Genomic DNA, 20,160 nt, shown 5'->3' with positions numbered 1-20,160 from the left:
TGTCCAGGCTTTTTAAAATCATGCTTTTAAGTAGTCCAATAATTCTTAAATTGTCCCTCCTATTATTTATCCTACTATTTCCCATGTCAGTATTTTTTTAATGACTTATTTCACAATTTCTTCTGGGTTTTTTTATTCTCTTGACTTGGTTTTTATTGTTTCTTGATGTTTCATGAAGTCATTAGTTTTTAGTTGCCCAGTTCTAGTTTTTATGGGATGATTTTCTTCTGTGAACTTTTAACCTCCTTTTCCATTTGCTGTTACTTTCTTCTTGCACGATTTTCAGTTCTTTGCCATTTTTTTCCTCTGCTTCTCTTAATTAATTTGTGAAAACATTATTGAGCTCTTCCTGAACCTGATACCAATTCATATTTTTCTTTGAAGTTTTGTGTGTTTTGCTTTGTTTTAATTATTCCCTTCTATGTCTGTATCTTGTTCCTCTTTGTTTCCATAAATATTTTCTATGATTAGGTATTTTCTTGATGTTTGTTCAATTTCCCACCCTTTTTCTTTACTTTCACTTTTATCTTAAAGTTCTTTGTTCTCAGGGGAAAGAGGGCACTCTCTTAAAGTTAAACTTCAATTCTTCCTTGATGCTCTATTTCTGGGTTTCTGCTAGTTTAAGTTCTTCTAAGGTGGTATGATGACACCTGTGGGTTGGGAACTCTGAAAGCCATCACCCACTCCCGATTCAATTACTCTCTGAGACAGTTGATGGCTTGCAGAGCTCAGAGCACTGTGAGCTACACTACACTGGGGCTCTAATGTCAGGCTTGAGTTGGGGTTTTGGTCTCCCTCTGTGTTTGATCAGGTCAGGCCCACTACACTGTGGACTGCCTTGACCCTGGGCCTTGTAACTTGAGCTTTTGTAAAGGCTAGCTCAGTCTGGGCTTACACGGGTCAGTGGGAGTGCCAGGGAATGTCTTATGCTGGTACTTTCTGCCTCCCTTTGGCCCAGGCATGCCTCACAGATTGCCTCCCACTGGGGTTCAAGTCCTCACTACAAGCTTAGACAAGGGCTCCAGGTCTTATTCTGGGCTTATACAGATCAGGTGTGCTGAACATACTGCCTCATGCTGGGATTCCAGACCATACTTCAGGCTTGGATTAGGGCTTGGAACTTTATGAAGAGATAAATATAATGAATACAGAAATGTATCCAAATATCTACATGAACTTATGATGAGTGAAATAAAACCAAGAAAGCAATATATATATAATGATCAGAGCAATATAAATGGAAATGACAATTACATAACAAAATTAGAAGTGAATGTTGCAAAATTACAAAGCTTGTTGCAAAGAAGAAATATGAAAAGGCACTCATCCATTCCACTCTAAGAGAAAAGATATTGTCAGGCATGGTACATTGCCAATAATTTTAGACTTTTGATATGTTGATCATTTATGCTAATATTTTCTCTTGTTTTATCTTGAAAAATATCATTTGCTTTATGAGGTAGTTTTCAGGGAGGTGGAGAAATATTGAGGGAAATTACTGTGATAATAAAACTTATCTTTGTGAACAAAAATAAAACAAACATATTCACAAAAAAAACACAAATAAATTTGCTAAGGTTTCTTCATATTAGAGGTTCTCTTTAATATTCTAGCTATGAAAGAAGTATAGTCACCCAATATGCAGAGCAAAAATTTGGCTCTTAAAGTTTGTATAACTTTTCTTTAACTCTCTAGGGAAAGGATCATTAGTTGCCCTCAAATGATGATGTTTTATTGATCTCTAGGCCTTAGATTTCAGCCTTGATGGAAGCATCAACTTAATGGAATTGACGCTGGCACTAGAAAATGAACTTTTAATCACCAAAAATGACATGCATCAGGCAGCCCTGGCCAGCTTCAAGACTGAGATTAGGCACTTATTGTAAGTTGATCAAAATTTTGTCATGTTACATTGTTCTCTAGCTCTTATCTAGTAATTTGTTCAGATGACTACTATATGACATCTTCTAATCTGCGTGCCAAAATGGCATGTTTTGTTTGGGTATCACTGATGTACTAACATGCCTTGAAGTATATGCAGATGGCATCTTCTAGGTAATGTATGTATAATTCTGACATTTTTAATGATGGAATTTTGTTAATGAAACAAATCAAAATATGAGATGACTGAGATAAGGACTTAAGGTTTAGGGAATTGTAAGTACTATTTGATTGGAGTATGTGCCTAGAAATGATTTAATTTTAATTCAGTTTGTATCCTGTTCCAGGGAGCAAATTGACCAAGTAGCCAGAGAAAAAGAGAAGTTGCAGTCAGATCTTGAAAAAGCTGAGAAATTAAAGTCTCTGATGGCCTCTGAAGTGGATGACCACCATGCTGCTATAGAACACCAATATGAATACAACCTTAGGTAAGACCTTTAGTAGCCTGGCAGCTAAGTCATCTATTACTTCGTCAAAAGACATTGCTTGCATCACCAAAACAAACCTTAGAGAACTGATGCCTAATTATCTAACTCATTAAAAGTAAAAGATATTCTGTGGAGAAGGGAAGGATTTAAGACCAAGTAAGACACAGAGAACATTATAAGATATAAAATGAATAATTTTGATTATATTCAAGCAAAAAGGTTTTGTAAAAGCAAAACCAATGCAACCAAAATTAGAAGGGAAGCAATGAACTGGGGGAAAATATTTTATAAAAAATTCTCTGACAAAGGTCTAATTTCTCAAATATACAAAGAACTAGGTAAAATTTATGAGAAATCAAATCACTCCCCAATTGACAAATGGTCAAGGGATAAGAATAAGCAGATTTCTTTCTATTTTTTTAAAATTTTATTTATTTTTCTTTTTTAATTTTTTCAATGGTTACATGATTCTTGTTGGCTCTCTCCCCCTTTGCTCCCCCCTCCCAGAATTGACAAGCAATTTCACTGGGCTATACTTAGATTATCACTCAAATCTAATTCTATATTATTTGTTTTTGTAATAGAATTATCTTTTAAAACCAAAACCCTAAATCATATACCCATACAAAAAATAAATGATCTGTTTTCTTCTGGATTTCTACTCTCACATTCTTTCTCAAGACATGGGTAGTATTCTTTCTCATAAGCCCTTCAGGGTTGTCCTGGATCATTGTATTTCTTTTAGTGGCAGAGTTAATCACATTTGACTATCCTGCACCCTTTCAGTTACTGTATATAATGTTCTCCTGGTTCTGCTTTTTTCTCTCCATATCAGTTCATATAGGTATTAATGGTTCTTATAGAAGTCAATCAATTCATCATTCTGTATAGCACAGTAGTATTCCATCACCATTATATATCACAATTTGTTCTTCAAAGACCTTCATTCCATGAACTGTTGAGATACTGGACTCTAATTGGTGAGCAGTGCTCTCTCCCCTATTCTACCTCTCCCCTGGCTAAAAGAAAACCTTATACTTCAGTAATTAGATTTATTTAGAAAGAGATTTAGGGTGACCTACAACCCCCCCTAACCTTTACCCTTTGCCCCAATCAACAATTAAATAAAATAAGCAGTCAGCAAATTTAATCTCATTTATTTAGAAAAAAATTTTTTTAAACCCTTATCTTCTGTCTTGGAATCAATACTGCATATTGGTTCCAAGGCAGAAGTGTGGTAAGGGCTAGGCAATGGAGGTTAAGTGACTTGCCAAGGGTCACACAGCTGGGAAGTGACTGAGGTCAGATTTGAACCTAGGACCTCCCATCTCTAGACCTCGCTCTCAATCCACTGATCTACCCAGCTTCCCCCTCAATCTCGTTTATTTACATCTAGAGAGTAAGCCCATTGGCAGACTCCATCTTGTTGTCAGTTTTCAAGAAGACACAGGGGGAGCCTTGTGAGAGCCCCAAAGCAGTGCATATCCAGATAGAGATCCCTTATACCTCTCCTTATAGAGAAGACTTCCCCACCACCCCTCAGGGCTGATATGGCCACCAAGGGGCAAACCTTCACCAAGGGAAGATCTCTATTTTGTCTCCCTTAAGTAATCTGGGAGCTCTGGGAGGGGGTAGTGAGGAAGCCATTTCATCAACCCTTTCCTCACTGCCTTCAACCCATATTTCTCTATTTAAGGAGTATGAGCCCCCCCCCCCGCCCAAAATTACAACAGCTATAAATATTTTCATATAAACAGATCCTATTCCATTGATCCTTCCTTCTGTCTCTTAGCCAGTACCATATTGTTTGATGATCACTGCTTTATATACAATTTAAGATCTGTTACTGCCAGGCCCCAATCCTTCACATTTTTTTCATTATTTTCCTTGATATTCTTGATCTTTTGTTCTTCCAAATGAACTTTGTTATTCTTTTTTGTAATTCAATAAAAAAAGTTTCTTGGTAGTTTGATAGGTATGACACTGAATAAGTAAATTAATTTAGCGTTAGGGTAATATCATATTCAATGCCTTTCAGTCCTTCAGTGTGGATGCAGTCAGGTCCTTTGTTATCCTAACTGTGGCTTCATGATAACAGAATTGTTTCTTGTTAGCAGCTTATAGTATCTTTTCCTTGGGCTGTAAGTTCTTGAACTTGGCTATAAAATTCCTGGGAATTGTCAATTGGGGATTTAATGCAGGAGGTGATCTGTGGATTCTTTCAATCTCTTGTCAGGTTAGTTTTCTTGGATAATTTCCTGTAGAATGATGTCCAGACTTTTTCTTTTGTCATGATTTTCTGGTAGTCCAATAATTCTTAAATTGTCTCTCCTCGATCCGTTTTCTAGGTCTCTTGTTTTATGAATGAGGTATTTCATATTTTACTCAATTTTTTTCATTCTTTTGATTTTTTGTTTTATAGACTCTAGCTGCCTTGTGAAGTCATTTGCTTCTACTTGTTGGATTCTAATTTTTAAAGACTGAATTTCATCCCTGGTTTTTTTTTTATCATCTTTTGTCCTTTTGGTCTGTTTATTCTTTGTAGGTTACCTTTCGATTTCTTTGCCTCATTTTTAAGCAGATTATTTCTGGTTTTTATGACACTATTTTCTTGTTTTAGTTCATGTGCTTCTGTTTCCAGATGACCTATTTTGCTTTTAAAGTTCTTTTCCCCTATTTTCTTCATCCTCTCTTAATTGTTTTTTGAATTGTGTTTTGAGTTCTTCCAAAGTCTAAGCCCTATTCTCTGGAATTCCTGAGTAGAAATCCAGAAGACAACATATGATTTATTACTTGTTTATATGGGTATATGATTTAGGGTTTTGGTTTTAAAAGATTATTTTATTAGAAAAATGAATAACATGAAAATAGGTTTTAAGTAATTATGTATATAATCCAGTGGAATTGTTTGTCATCTGGTGGGTTGGGGTGAAGGGGAAAGGGAGGGAAACAGCATGAATCATGTAACCATAGAAAAAATTTTAAATAAATTTTTTAAAGTAAGATATATTAGATGCCATTATACTGTTTTATGTGTAGCTGCAGATTAGATGATTTTTTTTCAAGATGCCTTTTTTCCCTTTGATTTTATTTTTCACATTTATATGACTTTTGGCCATATAGAAAATTAGAGGATGTATACAAGGAAAGGATAGCATCCTTCAAGAGTGACATCCAAAAAGAGAAAGAGCAGATCCTGCAGCAAATAGGGAAGCAGCATTTGGAATTGGAACAGGAAATTGAAAAGGTGAAAACTGAAGAGAACTGCATTCGTGACCGTCTTGCCCTCTCTTTAAAGGTAACACACCAAATTAAAAGGCCAACATTTATGTAGTGCTTTAAGGTCAACTGTGTTTTATACCTATTATCTCATTTGATCCTTACAATCATCTTGTGAGATAGGTATTATTATTACCTTAATTTCACAGATTAGAACACTGAGGATGGAAAAGGTCAAATAAATTGCCTAGCTAGGTTCAGTCTTACAGCCTGAGCCAGGATTCAGATTCTGACCTTCTGTCTCCTATATTTTATTCACTATATCACTTAATAGCCTAGCTTAATATCCATAGCATAAATTCTTTCAAACCTGTTCCCCTCACCCTATTTTTAGGTACCTACTTTCTGGAAACTTAAAAAAATACACCCTTTTCCTTTCCTTTTATATGACTTCCATTTCTCAGTGTTCCATCTCTGTTATAGAGAGAAATCCTTTAATTCAAAGAATAAAAAGGGAACAGGGACAGAATCTTGTAGCCAAATTAAGCAATATACCAAAAATCTGATGTTCCTTTACAGAGAAGGAAGAAAACAATTGAATCTGGAAGAGAATAGTTTTGGATTAATATCAGTCTTGATTGCTTATAATTATTGTATGAGATCTAGTCATCTCAAGACCTATAAACTGGTTAGACTTAGTTCTACCTATACTTGGCATTCTGCTTTTGTCTTTGACTCTCTCTCATCAATTATCTGAGGAAACATCTAGCAAGGTTAGTGACCTATCATTTGGAGTGCATAATTAGGTACATTTTAAATACTGGGTTCTGGTAGAACCTCTGAAAAATATTGATTGTGAGTTTTTGCACAAATCCCTTAATATCAGCCTAGGCAACCTACTAAGGTGATAACATTGTAGAGAATGTGCCTGCCTATATCAGAGGGAAGTTCCTTCATGCAGAGCTCTTTATGTCAGTGAAATCAAATGTCTTCTGACTATCTTTACCAATAAATTTCATAGCTTATTTTTTATAAAGTGCTTGAAATGCATTGGTTTATCTTTTCATATTCCAATATAGGGCTCTGAACCAGTGATCTTAAAATGTGTTAGTACTAGAGGGACTTTATTTGTGATATGTACTTTGAAAATAATAGAATTTCTATACCTTAAACTGCAAGATTAGCATCAATATTACAAAAATGTAGATATAACTCTAGTTCTCTAATCCTTCACTCATGTTTTCAGCTGTAACAAAATGAACTAATTTAGCAAGGGTTTTTTGTTTTGTTTTGTTTTTTTGCTTTGAGTGAATGAATATATTTGGGGATTTATAGGCCATATATTTTTTTCAAACATTCAAATAAATCAACTTAAAGTTCTGTTATATAGAGTCTTCCTTGTCCATTGTTTCCTGGACACCATTTACTACTTCTATTAATTTCAGCTACTACTAGTATTATTGTTATTGATTATAATAAACACATTGATATAATATTTACATTTTATAGAGTACATTCTTCATAGCAACTCTGTGAGGTAAGTAGTGCAAATATTATTATCCTCATTTGCAGATGAGGAAATTGAGCCTTTGTCAGGTGAAGTGACTTTTCCCTGGTCACCATATTTATGTAAGTATATGAGGCAGGATTAGAATACAGGTTTCCTATTTCCCAACATTTTTTTTCCTTCTATAGCATTATTGTCTCTGGTTTTCATTAGGCTTGCTCTAATTTATTTTATACTTGATTTATAGATTATATTTATTTTCATGGTTGCTCTTAGCAGAGGTTCTTAACCTAAACTCTATAAATTTTTATGAAAACATTTTGATAACTGTATGAATATGAATATTGAATATATGTCTATGAATAGAATTGGTTTCATTTTAAAGTCTATGTATTTTGTTTTCTTCATCTAAAAGCATCATTCTGAGAAAGAGTTCATAAACTTCACTAGACTTCTAAAAGGATTTATTACACAAAAAATTAGAAATCCTGATCTAGATTATACTTAACATTCATTATTAGTAATCAGTTATCTTCTTTGGAGTAGCCAGATATACAGAGTAGACATAATAAATCCCAAGAATACTGTTTTTGGATTACCCAGGAATGCTGTGTACACATTTATCTTCCCCTGCTCACTACTGTTATTTTTTAAAAGGGAAAAAAAATGTGACTATGTTTTTATCAGATGTTTGAAACCCATTGTCAATGGTTCATATACCTTTAATTCCTTCCCAAATGGAGGAAATTCCATTAATAAGTAGTGGTTTTTACCTTATAGGATACTGTACAAAAGTTAGAGAATCTTTTATGTATGCTTTTTAAAATTTTATCTAGGAAAACAGTCGTTTAGAAAGCGAACTACTGGAAAATGCTGAAAAGCTTGCAGAGTATGAGAGTCTGGTAACCAAGCTGCAGAAGAATTTGGTCAATGTACTATCAGAAAAGGTCAGATTCTTATGTAAGATTATGTTTTATTGTTTTTTATTTTTATTTTATTTTATCAGTTACATATAAAATAATTATTAAGATTTATTTTTTAAATTGAATTCCAAGTTCTCCCCCTTCTTATATCCCTCCTAGAGAAGTCAAGTAATTTGATATAGACCAGGCATGTGCAGTCATGCAAAAGGTATTTCCAAATTAACCATATTGTAAAAGTAATCAAGGTGCAGCTGGGTATCTCAGTGAATTGAGAGCAAAGCCTAGAGACAGGAGGTCCTAGGTTCAAATCTGGCCTCAGACACTTCCTAGCTATGTGACCCTGGGCAAGTCAGTTAACTCCCATTGCCTAGCTCTTGACTCTTTTGACTCTAATGCCTTAGAACTAATTCTAAGACAGAAGGTAAGGGTTTTTTTTTTTTTAAGTAATTGAATTTTTCAAAAAACTTTAAAAAAACTTTAAAAAATTTTAAAGCATGCTTTGATCTGTATTCAGACTCCCTCCATTCTTTCTCCAGAAGTTTATAACATTTTTTTATCATGAATTTTGGAATTAGATCTTAGATCATTGTAATTCTGAGAATAGCTAAGCGATTCATTCACATTTGATCATTGATGTTATGGTGTACAGTGTTCTTTTGTCTTGCTCACTTCAGTGTTTTCCCAGATCTTTCTGAAGCCATCTTATTCATCATGTAATTGCTGTAAAAAATGTTTTCACTATTTCCTGCTTTTCTTCTGCTTTGTAATTTTTTGTACAAAAAATTTAGCATAATAATATTCCATCACAATCATATGCCACAACTAGAGGTCTTTGATTCTAGTTTATAAAATTGAACTCATCTGTCTTCACTGAGCCAAGAATCCTGCTTCTCTAAGCTTTACTTGCACTTTACTTTTGATGGAATTGAACATTACCTGCTTTCAAATTTGCTTTCTGTTGATAAATCTTTGGAGTTCTTACAATTTTAGTAACTTCAGATTTCCTAATCACCTTCATCAAGCCAATCCTGATGTTTATCAGTGTTTTGGCCTGTAAAGTATTAAAATTGAGGTTTTGACTTAAGAAGAGAGTTATAAAGTTATATTGTAGTCGCTGATTTGAAAATATTATAGCTTAAGTCAAAATGACTTTTAGTAGTTTTTATTTACAAAGAGGTGGAAATAATGAAAGTGGAAAATATAGATTAAGTGACAGATTCTTGAAGCCTGGTTCAGCACTCTGGCAGGAAGCTTCCTCAGGTCTCAATCTCCAAGTGGAGTCTTCAGTCAGAAGTTCACCAGCTCAGCCTCCTTCAAAGTCAAGGCAGGAATCCCAGCCACTCACCCAGCAAGCCAACGCAGGATCCAGGGAAAGAGTCTCCTCCTAAGCCAAGACAAGATGCAGAGTCAATGACTTAATTCTTGGACAGGCTTTTTTTTTTATTTTTATAGTATTTTATTTGATCATTTCCATGCATTTTTCATTAAAGACAAAGATCATTTTCTTTTCCTCCCTCCCACCCCCCATGGCCGACGCGTTATTCCACTGGTATCATATGTGTTCTTGACTCGAACCCATTGCCATGTTGTTAGTATTTGCATCCGAGTGTTCACTCAGAGTCTTTCCTCTGTCATGTCCCCTCAGCCATTGTAGTCAGGCAGTTGCTTTTCCTCGGTGTTTCTACTCCCTCAGTTTGACCTCTGCTTATGGATAGTGTTTTTTTCTCCTTGATCCTGCAGATTGTGCAGGGGCATTACACTGCCACTAATGGAGAAGTCCATTACGTTCGATGATACCACATTGTGTTTGTCTCTGTGTACAATGTTCTCCTGGTTCTGCTCCTCTCGCTCTGCATCACTTCCTGGAGGTTGTTCCAGTCTCCATGGAATTCCTCCACTTTATTATTCCTTTTTGCACAATAATATTCCATCACCAACATATACCACAATTTGTTCAGCCATTCCCCAATTGATGGGCATCCCCTCATTTTCCAATTTTTGGCCACCACAAAGAGCGCAGCTATGAATATTTTTGTACAAGTCTTTTTTGGACTGGCTTTTTTAAAGCAGTTTTCTTGATGTTACTTCCTGTCACTCTCACATTTTGGGGGAACCAATTGCAGCCTCCCAATGTGCCTAGCACTGCAGGGAGGGGAGGGGGCTAGGGGGGCAGTGGCCTTTGGAGGTGTCATTCTAGGAAGTGACTTGTGAACTCTCATACTTAATGGTTAAGTAGGGGTGTTTTGAGTTCTTGATTGATTGAATTAAAGTTTGCTGATTGATTTCATTAAAATAGACAAAGTGTAGGAATAGAATTATAGAAATGAGTGAGTTTAAGAGAAGTTGAAGATTGTCTTTAAGGGGCTAACATGGGCACATGCTAGGAACTCTGAAGAGTGGATTCTGGAATGCAGAGGGCAGGGGAGGAAGAGTTTGGAAGTTACAACTGCCACTTCCTGTCCTGAAGTTGGAGAGGAAGAAGTCTGCTTTCTGCTGAGCTTTTTCTACCCAAACCTGTTTGTGGGAGAAGTGAAACCTTTCAATTTTCTTTGGAGGTACCTTTTCCACAGAAGAAACCCATCTAAAGAAGATCTCTCTATTCTATCAACCCTGCCTGGGAGGATGATTTTTCCAAAATCTGTTGGTGTATGGGCGAAGATGTTTACCTCAGGCCAGGTCCAGCCCATTGTGAACTTAGTAAATTTTTTTTTTAATTTTTATTTGGTCATTTCCAAACATTATTCATTGGAAACAAAGATCATTTTCTTTTCTTCCCTCCCCCCCTCCCACCACCTCTCCCACAGCCAACGTGCAATTCCACTGGGTATCACATGTGTTCTTGATTCAAACCCATTTCCATGTTGTTGGTATTTGCATTAGAGTGTTCATTTAGAGTCTCTCCTCAGTCATATCCCCTCCTCCCCTGTAGTCAAACAGTTGCTTTTCATCGGTATTTTTACTCCCACAGTTTATCTTCTGCTTGCGGATAGTGTTTTTTAGATCCCTGCAGATTGTTCAGGGACACTGCGTTGCCACTAATGGAGAAGTCCATTACCTTCGATTGTACCACAGTGTATCAGTCTCTGTGTACAATGTTCTCCTGGTTCTGCTCCTTTCGCTCTGCATCACTTCCTGGAGGTTGTTCCAGTCTCCATGGAATTCCTCCACTTTATTATTCCTTTGAGCACAATAGTATTCCATCACCAACATATACCACAATTTGTTCAGCCATTCCCCAATTGAAGGGCATCCCCTCATTTTCCAATTTTTGGCCACCACAAAGAGTGCAGCTATGAATATTTTTGTTCAAGTCTTTTTCCTTATTATCTCTTTGGGGTACAAACCCAGCAGTGTTATGGCTGGATCAAAGGGCAGACAGTCTTTTATCGCCCTTTGGGCATAGTTCCAAATTGCCCTCCAGAATGGTTGGATCAATTCACAACTCCACCAGCAATGAATTAGTGTCCCTACTTTGCCACATCCCCTCCAGCATTTATTACTTTCCATAGCTGTTATGTTAGCCAATCTGCTAGGTGTGATGTGATACCTCACAGTTGTTTTGATTTGCATCTCTCTGATTATAAGAGATGTAGAACACTTTTTCATGTGCTTATTAATAGTTTTGATTTCTTTGGCTGAGAACTGCCTGTTCATGTCCCTTGCCCATTTATCAATTGGAGAATGGCTTGGTTTTTTGTACAATTGATTTAGCTCTTTGTAAATTTGAGTAATTAAACCTTTGTCAGAGGTTTTTATGAAGATTTTTTTTTCCCAATTTGTTGCTACCCTTCTGATTATAGTTACATTGGTTTTGTTTGTACAAAAACTTTTTAGTTTGATGTAGTCAAAATTATTTATTTTACATTTTGTGACTCTTTCTAAGTCTTGCTTGGTTTTAAAACCTTTCCCTTCCCAAAGATCTGACAGGTATACTATTCTGTGTTCACCTAATTTACCTATAGTTTCCTTCTTTATGTTCAAGTCATTCACCCATTCTGAATTTATCTTGGTGTAGGGTGTGAGGTGTTGATCCAAACCTAATCTCTCCCACACTGTCTTCCAATTTTCCCAGCAGTTTTTATGAAATAATGGATTTTTGTCCCAAAAGCTGGGGTCTTTGGGTTTGTCATAAACTGTCTTGCTGAGATCATTTACGCCAAGTCTATTCCACTGATCCTCCTTTCTGTCTCTTAGCCAGTACCGAATTGTTTTGATAACCACTGCTTTATAGTATAGTTTGAGATCTGGGACTGCAAGTCCTCCTTCCTTTGCATTTTTTTTCATGATTTCCCTGGATATCCTTGATCTTTTGTTCTTCCAAATGAACTTAGTTATGGTTTTTTCTAATTCAGTAAAGAAGTTTTTTTGGTAGTTCAATGGGCATGGTCAATTTTTTTTTAAACCCTTACCTTCCGTCTTGGAGTCAATACTGTGTATTGGCTCCAAGGCAGAAGAGTGGTAAGAGCTAGGCAATGGGGGTCAAGTGACTTGCCCAGGGTCACGCAGCTGGGAAGTGACTGAGGTCAGATTTGAACCTAGGACCTCCCATCTCTAGGCTTGGCTCTCAATCCACTGAGCTACCCAGCTGTCCTCAACTTAGTCAATTTGAGTTCATGCTTAGTCAACTTGGAGAAACTATTAACCACCAGATAAACCAACAAGGGAGTATTTTCATGTAAGGTAGAATAGAGAGAGTTTGGGGATACTTAGCCAGAAGCAGGGAGTGATAGGGAGCTCCAAGATCTCTAAGAGTCCATTTCACTGATGGGCATAGAGGGAAGAGGAAAGTATTAGAATTTAGAAATTAGGGCATCCTCTTTTCTAAATCCTGCTTCCTTACCCTTTGTTAATCTATAAATCAGTTACTGTTGCACCAAGAAGTTTTGAAAGACTGGTTTGCGCTCTGACTCTAGTTTGGTAAGACTCAATCTGCCTTACTTTACTAAAGGGGACTGTGATACTTATAACCAGCTCATTAAGTATCAAACCCAGTTACCTAGGGTGGATAACAACACTATCCACCTCAGATATACCTGCATTACTTCAAAAAAGAGATAATTCTATCTTCACAGCCCCAATGAATAAATGTAGTGTTGTACCCCAAGTCTCTATATATGTGAGGAATGAGGCATTTATCTGATAAAATTGCTGCAAAAAATCTTTTCACTATTTCCTGCTTTTTCTTCTGCTTTGGAATTTTTTGTACAAAAAATTTAGAATTTAATGTAATCTAAATTATCCATTTTATAGTCCCTAATACTCTCTATTTCTTGTTCAGTCATAAATTCTTCCTTCATCCATTGATCTGGCAGGTAAAATGTTCCATTCTCTCCTAATGTGCTTATTATATTGGTTTTCTTCAAAAACAAAGAAAAATCAATACTACAACTTGTTCAGCAGCAAGAGCTGCTACAAATACTTCTGTATATGCAGGACATTTTGCTGTTTCTTTGAGATATAAATTTGACAGTTGTATTGCAGGGAAAGCATATTGGCCAAGCTTTATATCTAAATTATGTACCCGTTTTGACATTTTCTTGGTATGCAGTGTGAGATATTGGTCTGTGCCTACTTTCTGCCAAATTACTTTCCAACTTTTCTAGAAACTTTTGTCAAATGATGAGTTACTGTCTACAAAGCTTCAATCTTTGTGTTTATCCAACACTAGATTACTACAATCATTTACTTGTGTGTATTGTGTCCACCACTCTATTTCTTGGCCAGTATTAGATTGTTTTTGAGGATTACCACTTTGTAATACAGTTTGATACTAGGCCATCTTCTTTCACATTTTTTTAATTGATTCCCTTGAAATTCTTGACCTTCTGTCCTTGCAGATGGATTTTGTTACTGGTTTTTATAGATCCCTAAAGTAATTTTTGGTAGTTTGATTGATATGGCACCGAATAAACAAATTAATGTAGATATAATTGTGAGCAATTTACATTTTTTCCAGTTGTTTACATCTCATTTTATTTGTTTTTAAAGTGTTTTGTAATTGTTCTCATATAATTTCTGAGCTTGTCTTGGCCTGTAGACTCCTGAATATTTTATATTGTCTGGAGCTATTTTAAGTAGATTTTTTTTTTTTGCTTCTTGGCAATATATTAAAATGCCAATGATTTATGTGGCTTTATTTTATATCTTGCAACTTTTGCTAATTATTTTGACTAGTTTGTTAGTTAATTCTCTAGATTTGTTTTAATATATCATCATATTATCTGCAAAGACTGAGTTGTTTCTTCACTGCCTATTCTATTCTTTTTCTTCTCTTATTGCTATAAGAATTGCTATAACTAGCATTTCTAGTACTCTATTGTATAATAGTTGTGATAATGGGCATCCTTTCTTTATCCCTGCCCTTATTAGGAAGACTTCTAGTTTATTCTCATTACAGATAATGCTTGCTGATGGTTTGAGATAGATTCTACTAATCATTTTAAGACAAACTCCATTCATTCCTATGCTTTCTAATGTTTTTATTAGGAATTAGGGTTGTATTTATGTCAGAGATTTTTTTGTTTTCTATCTACTTGGAGGGGGTAAAATTAAGGTTGGACTGTGGTCTCCAAAATTAATATATTTCAAGTCAAAATGACTTTTGATCAGTTTTATTTACATAATAGAGGGAAAGAGGAGAGGAATGTGAAAGAGGGTAGAGTGAAAAGTCTGGCTTATCACCCTAAATATTTGCCCTGGCACCTGGCTCTCCTCTCACAGGGCTCCAGATGCCCCAGCTGGAGGACAGAGGTTTCACCCACACAGCCTTCCAAGAGAGGGAGGCCTATCTGGTGTTAATCTCTGGCAGTTAGGAAAGAAAGGTCAACTTTTTCCACTCACCAATCCAAAGTCCAAGGGGAGAACATTTCATAGCAGTCTTACCAAATGCTAGAGTCCCAAGATCCATGCTGAAGAAGTTGATCCTCTACCAGCCTCCACAGCCTTGAAAGAATTTGAAGACTTCCTTCACAGGAAGTTTCAGCCATTTTTAATCTTTTTGTCACTTCCTGTGTCTTCCCCTACTTTACAGGGACCAATTGCATTCTATAACTTTGCTTAGGACTGCCTAGGGGGCAGTCATTTGTTTCTGTATGTGGGTTGTGGACCTCCCCCACTTAGGTGTTAAATAGGGGTGTCTTAACTTTTGGAGGTGTAAATTCCTGTAAGTAGTTTGTGGACTTCCCTTACTTTAGGGTTAAGTATGGGTATATTAGCTTTTGTTGATTAGTTTAAAAGTAGACAAAGGGAAAGCTAATCCTGTCTTCACATACTGAAATAATAATATGATTTATATGGTTTTGTTATTGATGTGGGCAGTTATATGGATAGCTTTTCTAATAATAATTCCTGGTACTGATTCTACCCACTAATATATATATTGCTGTAATCTCATTGCTAATATTTTATTTAAATTTTTTGCATCAGTATTCAATAGGGAAATTAGGCCATGGTTTACTTTCTCTAATTTTTTATCTTCTTGGTTTATATATATACCATATGTGTATCCTATGTGTATCCTATGTGTATCCTAAAAGGAATTTGATGGGATTCTTTCTTTACCTATTTCTCCAAGTAGTTTATATAGTACTAGAATTAATTGTTCTTTGAATGTCTGGTAGAATTCACTTGTGATTCTTTTCCTTAGGGTGCTCATTGATGGCTTGTTCAATTTCTTTTTCTGAGATGCAGTAATTTAAATATTCTATTTCCTCTTCTAAGTTGGGCATTTACATTTTTGTAAATATTCAATTATTTCACTTTGATTACAAATTTTACTGACATAATTGTGTAAAATATTCCTACTGATTGCTTTAATTTCTTCATTTGTGGCAAAATTTCCCATTTCATTTTGAAATAGTTAGGTTTTTTTAATTAAAAATAAAATTAAACAGTGGTGTAGCTGTTTCATCCCCCCCCCCTTTAAAACCAGCTCCTATTATTTAAATTATTTTTTTTACTTTCATCTTTATTAATCTATCCTTTGATTTTCAGCATTTCCAATTTGTTGTTTAATTGGGGATTTAAAATTTGTTCTTTTTAAGTTCCCTATTCAATTCAATGAGTAAATCTTTCTCTATTTTTGTTTAATTCAAAATGATAAAAAAACAATCTCTTTTTTTTCCCAAAAAAAATTATATTAGCTTAATTGTAGTAGGGGACATTATTAGTGATGGATACAAATTTTTGTAAATATCTGTCAGTTACATGGGCATGGAAGTGCAGAAGAAAACACGTTACCAAGAATTAGAAGTCTGGTCAATGCTAGTTAGTTGAACATTTTATTTTCATCTTCCCTGATGGTATTCTTTTTTTTTTTTAATTTTTATTTGGTCATTTCCAAACATTATTCATTGGAAACAAATATCATTTTCTTTTCTTCCCTCCCCCCCTCCCACCACCTCTCCCACAGCCAACGTGCAATTCCACTGGGTATCACATGTGTTCTTGATTCAAACCCATTTCCATGTTGTTGGTATTTGCATTAGAGTGTTCATTTAGAGTCTCTCCTCAGTCATATCCTCTCCTCCCCTGTAGTCAAACAGTTGCTTTTCATCGTTTTTTTACTCCCACAGTTTATCTTCTGCTTGTAGATAGTGTTTTTTAGATCCCTGCAGATTGTTCAGGGACACTGCATTGCCACTAATGGAGAAGTCCATTACCTTCGATTGTACCACAATGTATCAGTCTCTGTGTATAATGTTTTCCTGGTTCTGCTCCTTTCGCTCTGCATCACTTCCTGGAGGTTGTTCTAGTCTCCATGGAATTCCTCCACTTTTATTATTCCTTTTAGCACAATAGTATTCCCCTGATGGTATTCTTGCATAATACTCCTTTTAATGTAATAGAGACTAGATGAAACACAGGAATCAATGCCTTGACTTTAGCATGCTATAGATGATGAAGGATACATATGAATCTTATCTATTTGCCTTTTTTTCTCTTCCAGTTTGGTGACTTAGATCCCAATAGTGCTGAGTACTTTTTGCAAGAAGAGAGCCTAACCAAGATGAAAACTGAATATGAACAGCAGTGTAGAGTGAGTTTTGAAAGAATTCCTTTTCTTTGACCTAGAATAGTTAATTGAAGAACCATGCAAATTGTATTTAAAGTACACCCTTATTAAGAGAACTTATGCAGTTTGGACTTGCTAGAAAGTAAGTCTTGTATTATATTTGAGAAAGGATTTACCACATTGTTTTCTCGCCCACAAAAATAAAAGTTTAATAGTCATGACTTATTATTATTGCCCTAATGTTATAATTTGAACTTGTTGCCTATTTTTTTGTGGGCCATTTTTTCCTCAGATGTTACAGGACCAAGTGGATGAACTCCAGTCTGAATTGGAAAAATATCGTGCTCACGGCAAAATTTTGAAACTTCCTTTCAAGAACTTTAATTCTGAAGAGTTTGATGTTAGACGTCACAGTATAGACCTTGACCAAGGTATAAACATACAAGCCTAAAAATTTGAAAGTCTTTTGTTGAGACCTAGGTATCTGATTCAAATCATCAAAAATGTCGTCATTATTCAGCTATGTCTAGGGAAAATAGAATATTGTGAGAGAATTTTCATTTTGTTCTTCAAAGTCCTGATCATTGAAAAGATTACCCAAGGAACTACAACTGATCTAGGAATTTGTGAAATGAACAATTATAAAATGATACCTTTTGTTTCAATTGTTAGCTTATATTATATATAGGCCCTTGCACATTTAGACTTAATAAATTATTATTATATTTCTCCTTTTATATTCCAAGGGTCATGAAGGATTTATTTAGGACCTTTTCTGTATTCCTACTATATTGCTTCTTAATAACCATGAGGATGAAGTGAATATATTAAATCAAAGTTAGCAACCTAAAGGATAAAGGATAATTTTAGAGGAAAAACTATTACTGATCCTAGAAGAATTGACATTTGCAAAGTTTAGTTTTTTGATATGTGTACCAGAATCACAAATGTATTAATCCCTTTCCTTTGTCCCAGCACTTTTTTATTTTAATAGGCCTTTATTCAGTTTCCTCCCCTTTTCCCTGTTCTTGCCTTTGGCTTGTTTTTAGACAATCCCTGGTAATGTTGCAACTCAGGTTAGCTGTGTGGCTGTTCTACATTCTTCCCTTATTAGGACATATATATTTTGAAAGGAGATTCTTAGAGACAGTTTAAAATAGTTTGGTGAAATACAAGGTAGGCTCAGGAAAGAGGGTAAATATTTCAAAATTTGGGAGCTGCCAACTTATAACATTGACTTTACATCTGGCAGAGAAGGGCTAAAGACCATAACCTTAAACTTCACTCTTTTTAGCCATTTATTTCTTTACTTTAATGGTCTGGGATTGGGGAAAGAAATGGTCCATAGGATTCACTAGACTGAGAAATGGGTCCATGATCTAAAACTGTTAAGAACTCCTGATTTAGATAATACTTAAAGTTTATTATTTGAAAACTGTTTATTGATGTGTTATCTATCCTTTTGTTGAAGTCAAACGTGGATCTCAAGATTCAGATATATTAGATCACCTAGAGTTCTAACTATACATCTTTCCTCAACTGACCATATTCCTGTCAAATGGCTTGGAATTTCAAGAGGTTTGAAAGATCTCTCTCATTTCTACCTTCCCTGCTCAAGAGAATAGAAAACTTAGTATATTGCCTGACAATTAGAGGAAAAATTCACCTAAACTTCTTTGACCACAGTAAACTCTTTATACAGTTATTTCCTAAACTCTCTGAAATATCATAAGCTGAGATATATTCTTAAATTAAGTGTCTTGGCAGCAAAACCTATTTTAAAAGAGCTTTTCTTATAAATGTCTTTTAGGGTTTAGTTCTGAAAATTGTAATCCATTGAATATGAGCATAGAAGCAGAGCTGATTATTGAACAATTGAAAGAACAACATCATAGCGACATGAAACGTTTAACACTGGAACTTACAGATAAAGTAAGTAGTTACCATTAAACTTTAAAAGTGTGTTCATCTTCAAAAAGGGTAAGAAGCTCTTGCCATTCAGTCAAATCTACAACATTTTTGAACTTCAACACTTTTTATCTATGAAAGTTTTCCAAAACTTCATAAAATATTCTGTGTCTGAGAAATATATCCTCAAGGTAGATGGCCCAGTGAATATAGTGCTGGGCTTGGAGTCAGAAGGACCTGAATTAAAATCCCAGCTATAGATACTTAAAGGCTATGAAATCTTGGCCCTGGCAACTCATTTCACTTTTTTCTCCCAAAGTTGTTTCAACTTTAAAATGGGGAAAATAATAGCACTTGCTTCATAGAGTAGCTGAAAGGGATTAAATTGAATCTAATTTGTTTTTTGTTTCTTAATAACAAACTTCCTCCTAAATTTTCCAAAATTATATGCTCCAAAATGTCTTCCTCCCTTTTTCCATCCCTCCTCCTGAGCCAGCAAGCAACAATCTGGTATATTCATTTATTATCAAATAAAACATTTCCATATTATTTGTTTTTGTAAGTGAATAATCCTATAAAACCAAACCCCTCAAACATATACCTAAATAAACAAGTGATAAATCATGTGTTTTTTTATATGTATTTGTAGTCTAACAGTTATTTTTCTGTAGGTGGATAACATTCTTTTTTAGAAATTCCTCAGAATTGTCCTGGATTGTTGTATTGCTATTAGTAGAAAATTTTTCACATTTGAAAAATTGAATCATATTTGTAAAGCACCTCTCACAATTCTTGACAAATAATAGGTACTTAAATAAATGCTTATTTACTTCCCTTATCTTCAGATGAAGACCTAATCTTATTTTCTCTAAATTTACTCTAAACAGTTGATTCTAGAATATGCTTGACTTTTATAAAATTATTTCCAAATGAGGTTTTTGTTTTTTAACTAGACCCAATTCTGAATTACATTTACAAATAATAAACAGAAAAAAAAAACTCATAGGAATCATTTACATTTAAGATGCCAGACTGTTATGAAAATTTCTGTTAGTAAATCACATATCCCCTAATGCAAAAAAGTTTGCATTAAAAGGGAGGGAAACTTTTCAAAATATTCATTTCAGAGTTTAAAATGAAGAAATCCTTATAGAGTTTTTCATGGATGAATGAAGACATTCCTGATTTCTTGGTTTTAATTTTTACCTATATTGCTTTGTG

The 20,160-nt window shown here is 34.9% G+C and overlaps 1 protein-coding gene across 4 annotated transcripts in view; it reads left to right on the top strand.

The window, feature by feature from the left end:
• The window catches only part of NIN (ninein), a 191,993-nt gene that overhangs the window by 116,600 nt on the left and 55,233 nt on the right, over positions 1-20,160 (top strand). For all 4 annotated transcript variants that reach the window (XM_056821103.1, XM_007473222.2, XM_001363383.4 and 1 more), the window contains 7 exons: positions 1,746-1,882; positions 2,229-2,369; positions 5,493-5,667; positions 7,932-8,042; positions 16,966-17,055; positions 17,324-17,462; positions 18,842-18,963. In XM_056821103.1, the coding sequence (XP_056677081.1) occupies positions 1,746-1,882; positions 2,229-2,369; positions 5,493-5,667; positions 7,932-8,042; positions 16,966-17,055; positions 17,324-17,462; positions 18,842-18,963 (915 nt within the window). The remainder of the gene's footprint in view (positions 1-1,745; positions 1,883-2,228; positions 2,370-5,492; positions 5,668-7,931; positions 8,043-16,965; positions 17,056-17,323; positions 17,463-18,841; positions 18,964-20,160) is intronic.

Source organism: Monodelphis domestica, chromosome 1 (genome assembly GCF_027887165.1).
Source record: "Monodelphis domestica isolate mMonDom1 chromosome 1, mMonDom1.pri, whole genome shotgun sequence".
NCBI classification, from domain to species: Eukaryota; Metazoa; Chordata; class Mammalia; order Didelphimorphia; family Didelphidae; genus Monodelphis; species Monodelphis domestica.
The sequence above is the reverse complement of the archived record's forward strand: the minus strand, read 5'-3'. Positions and strand labels throughout refer to the sequence as shown.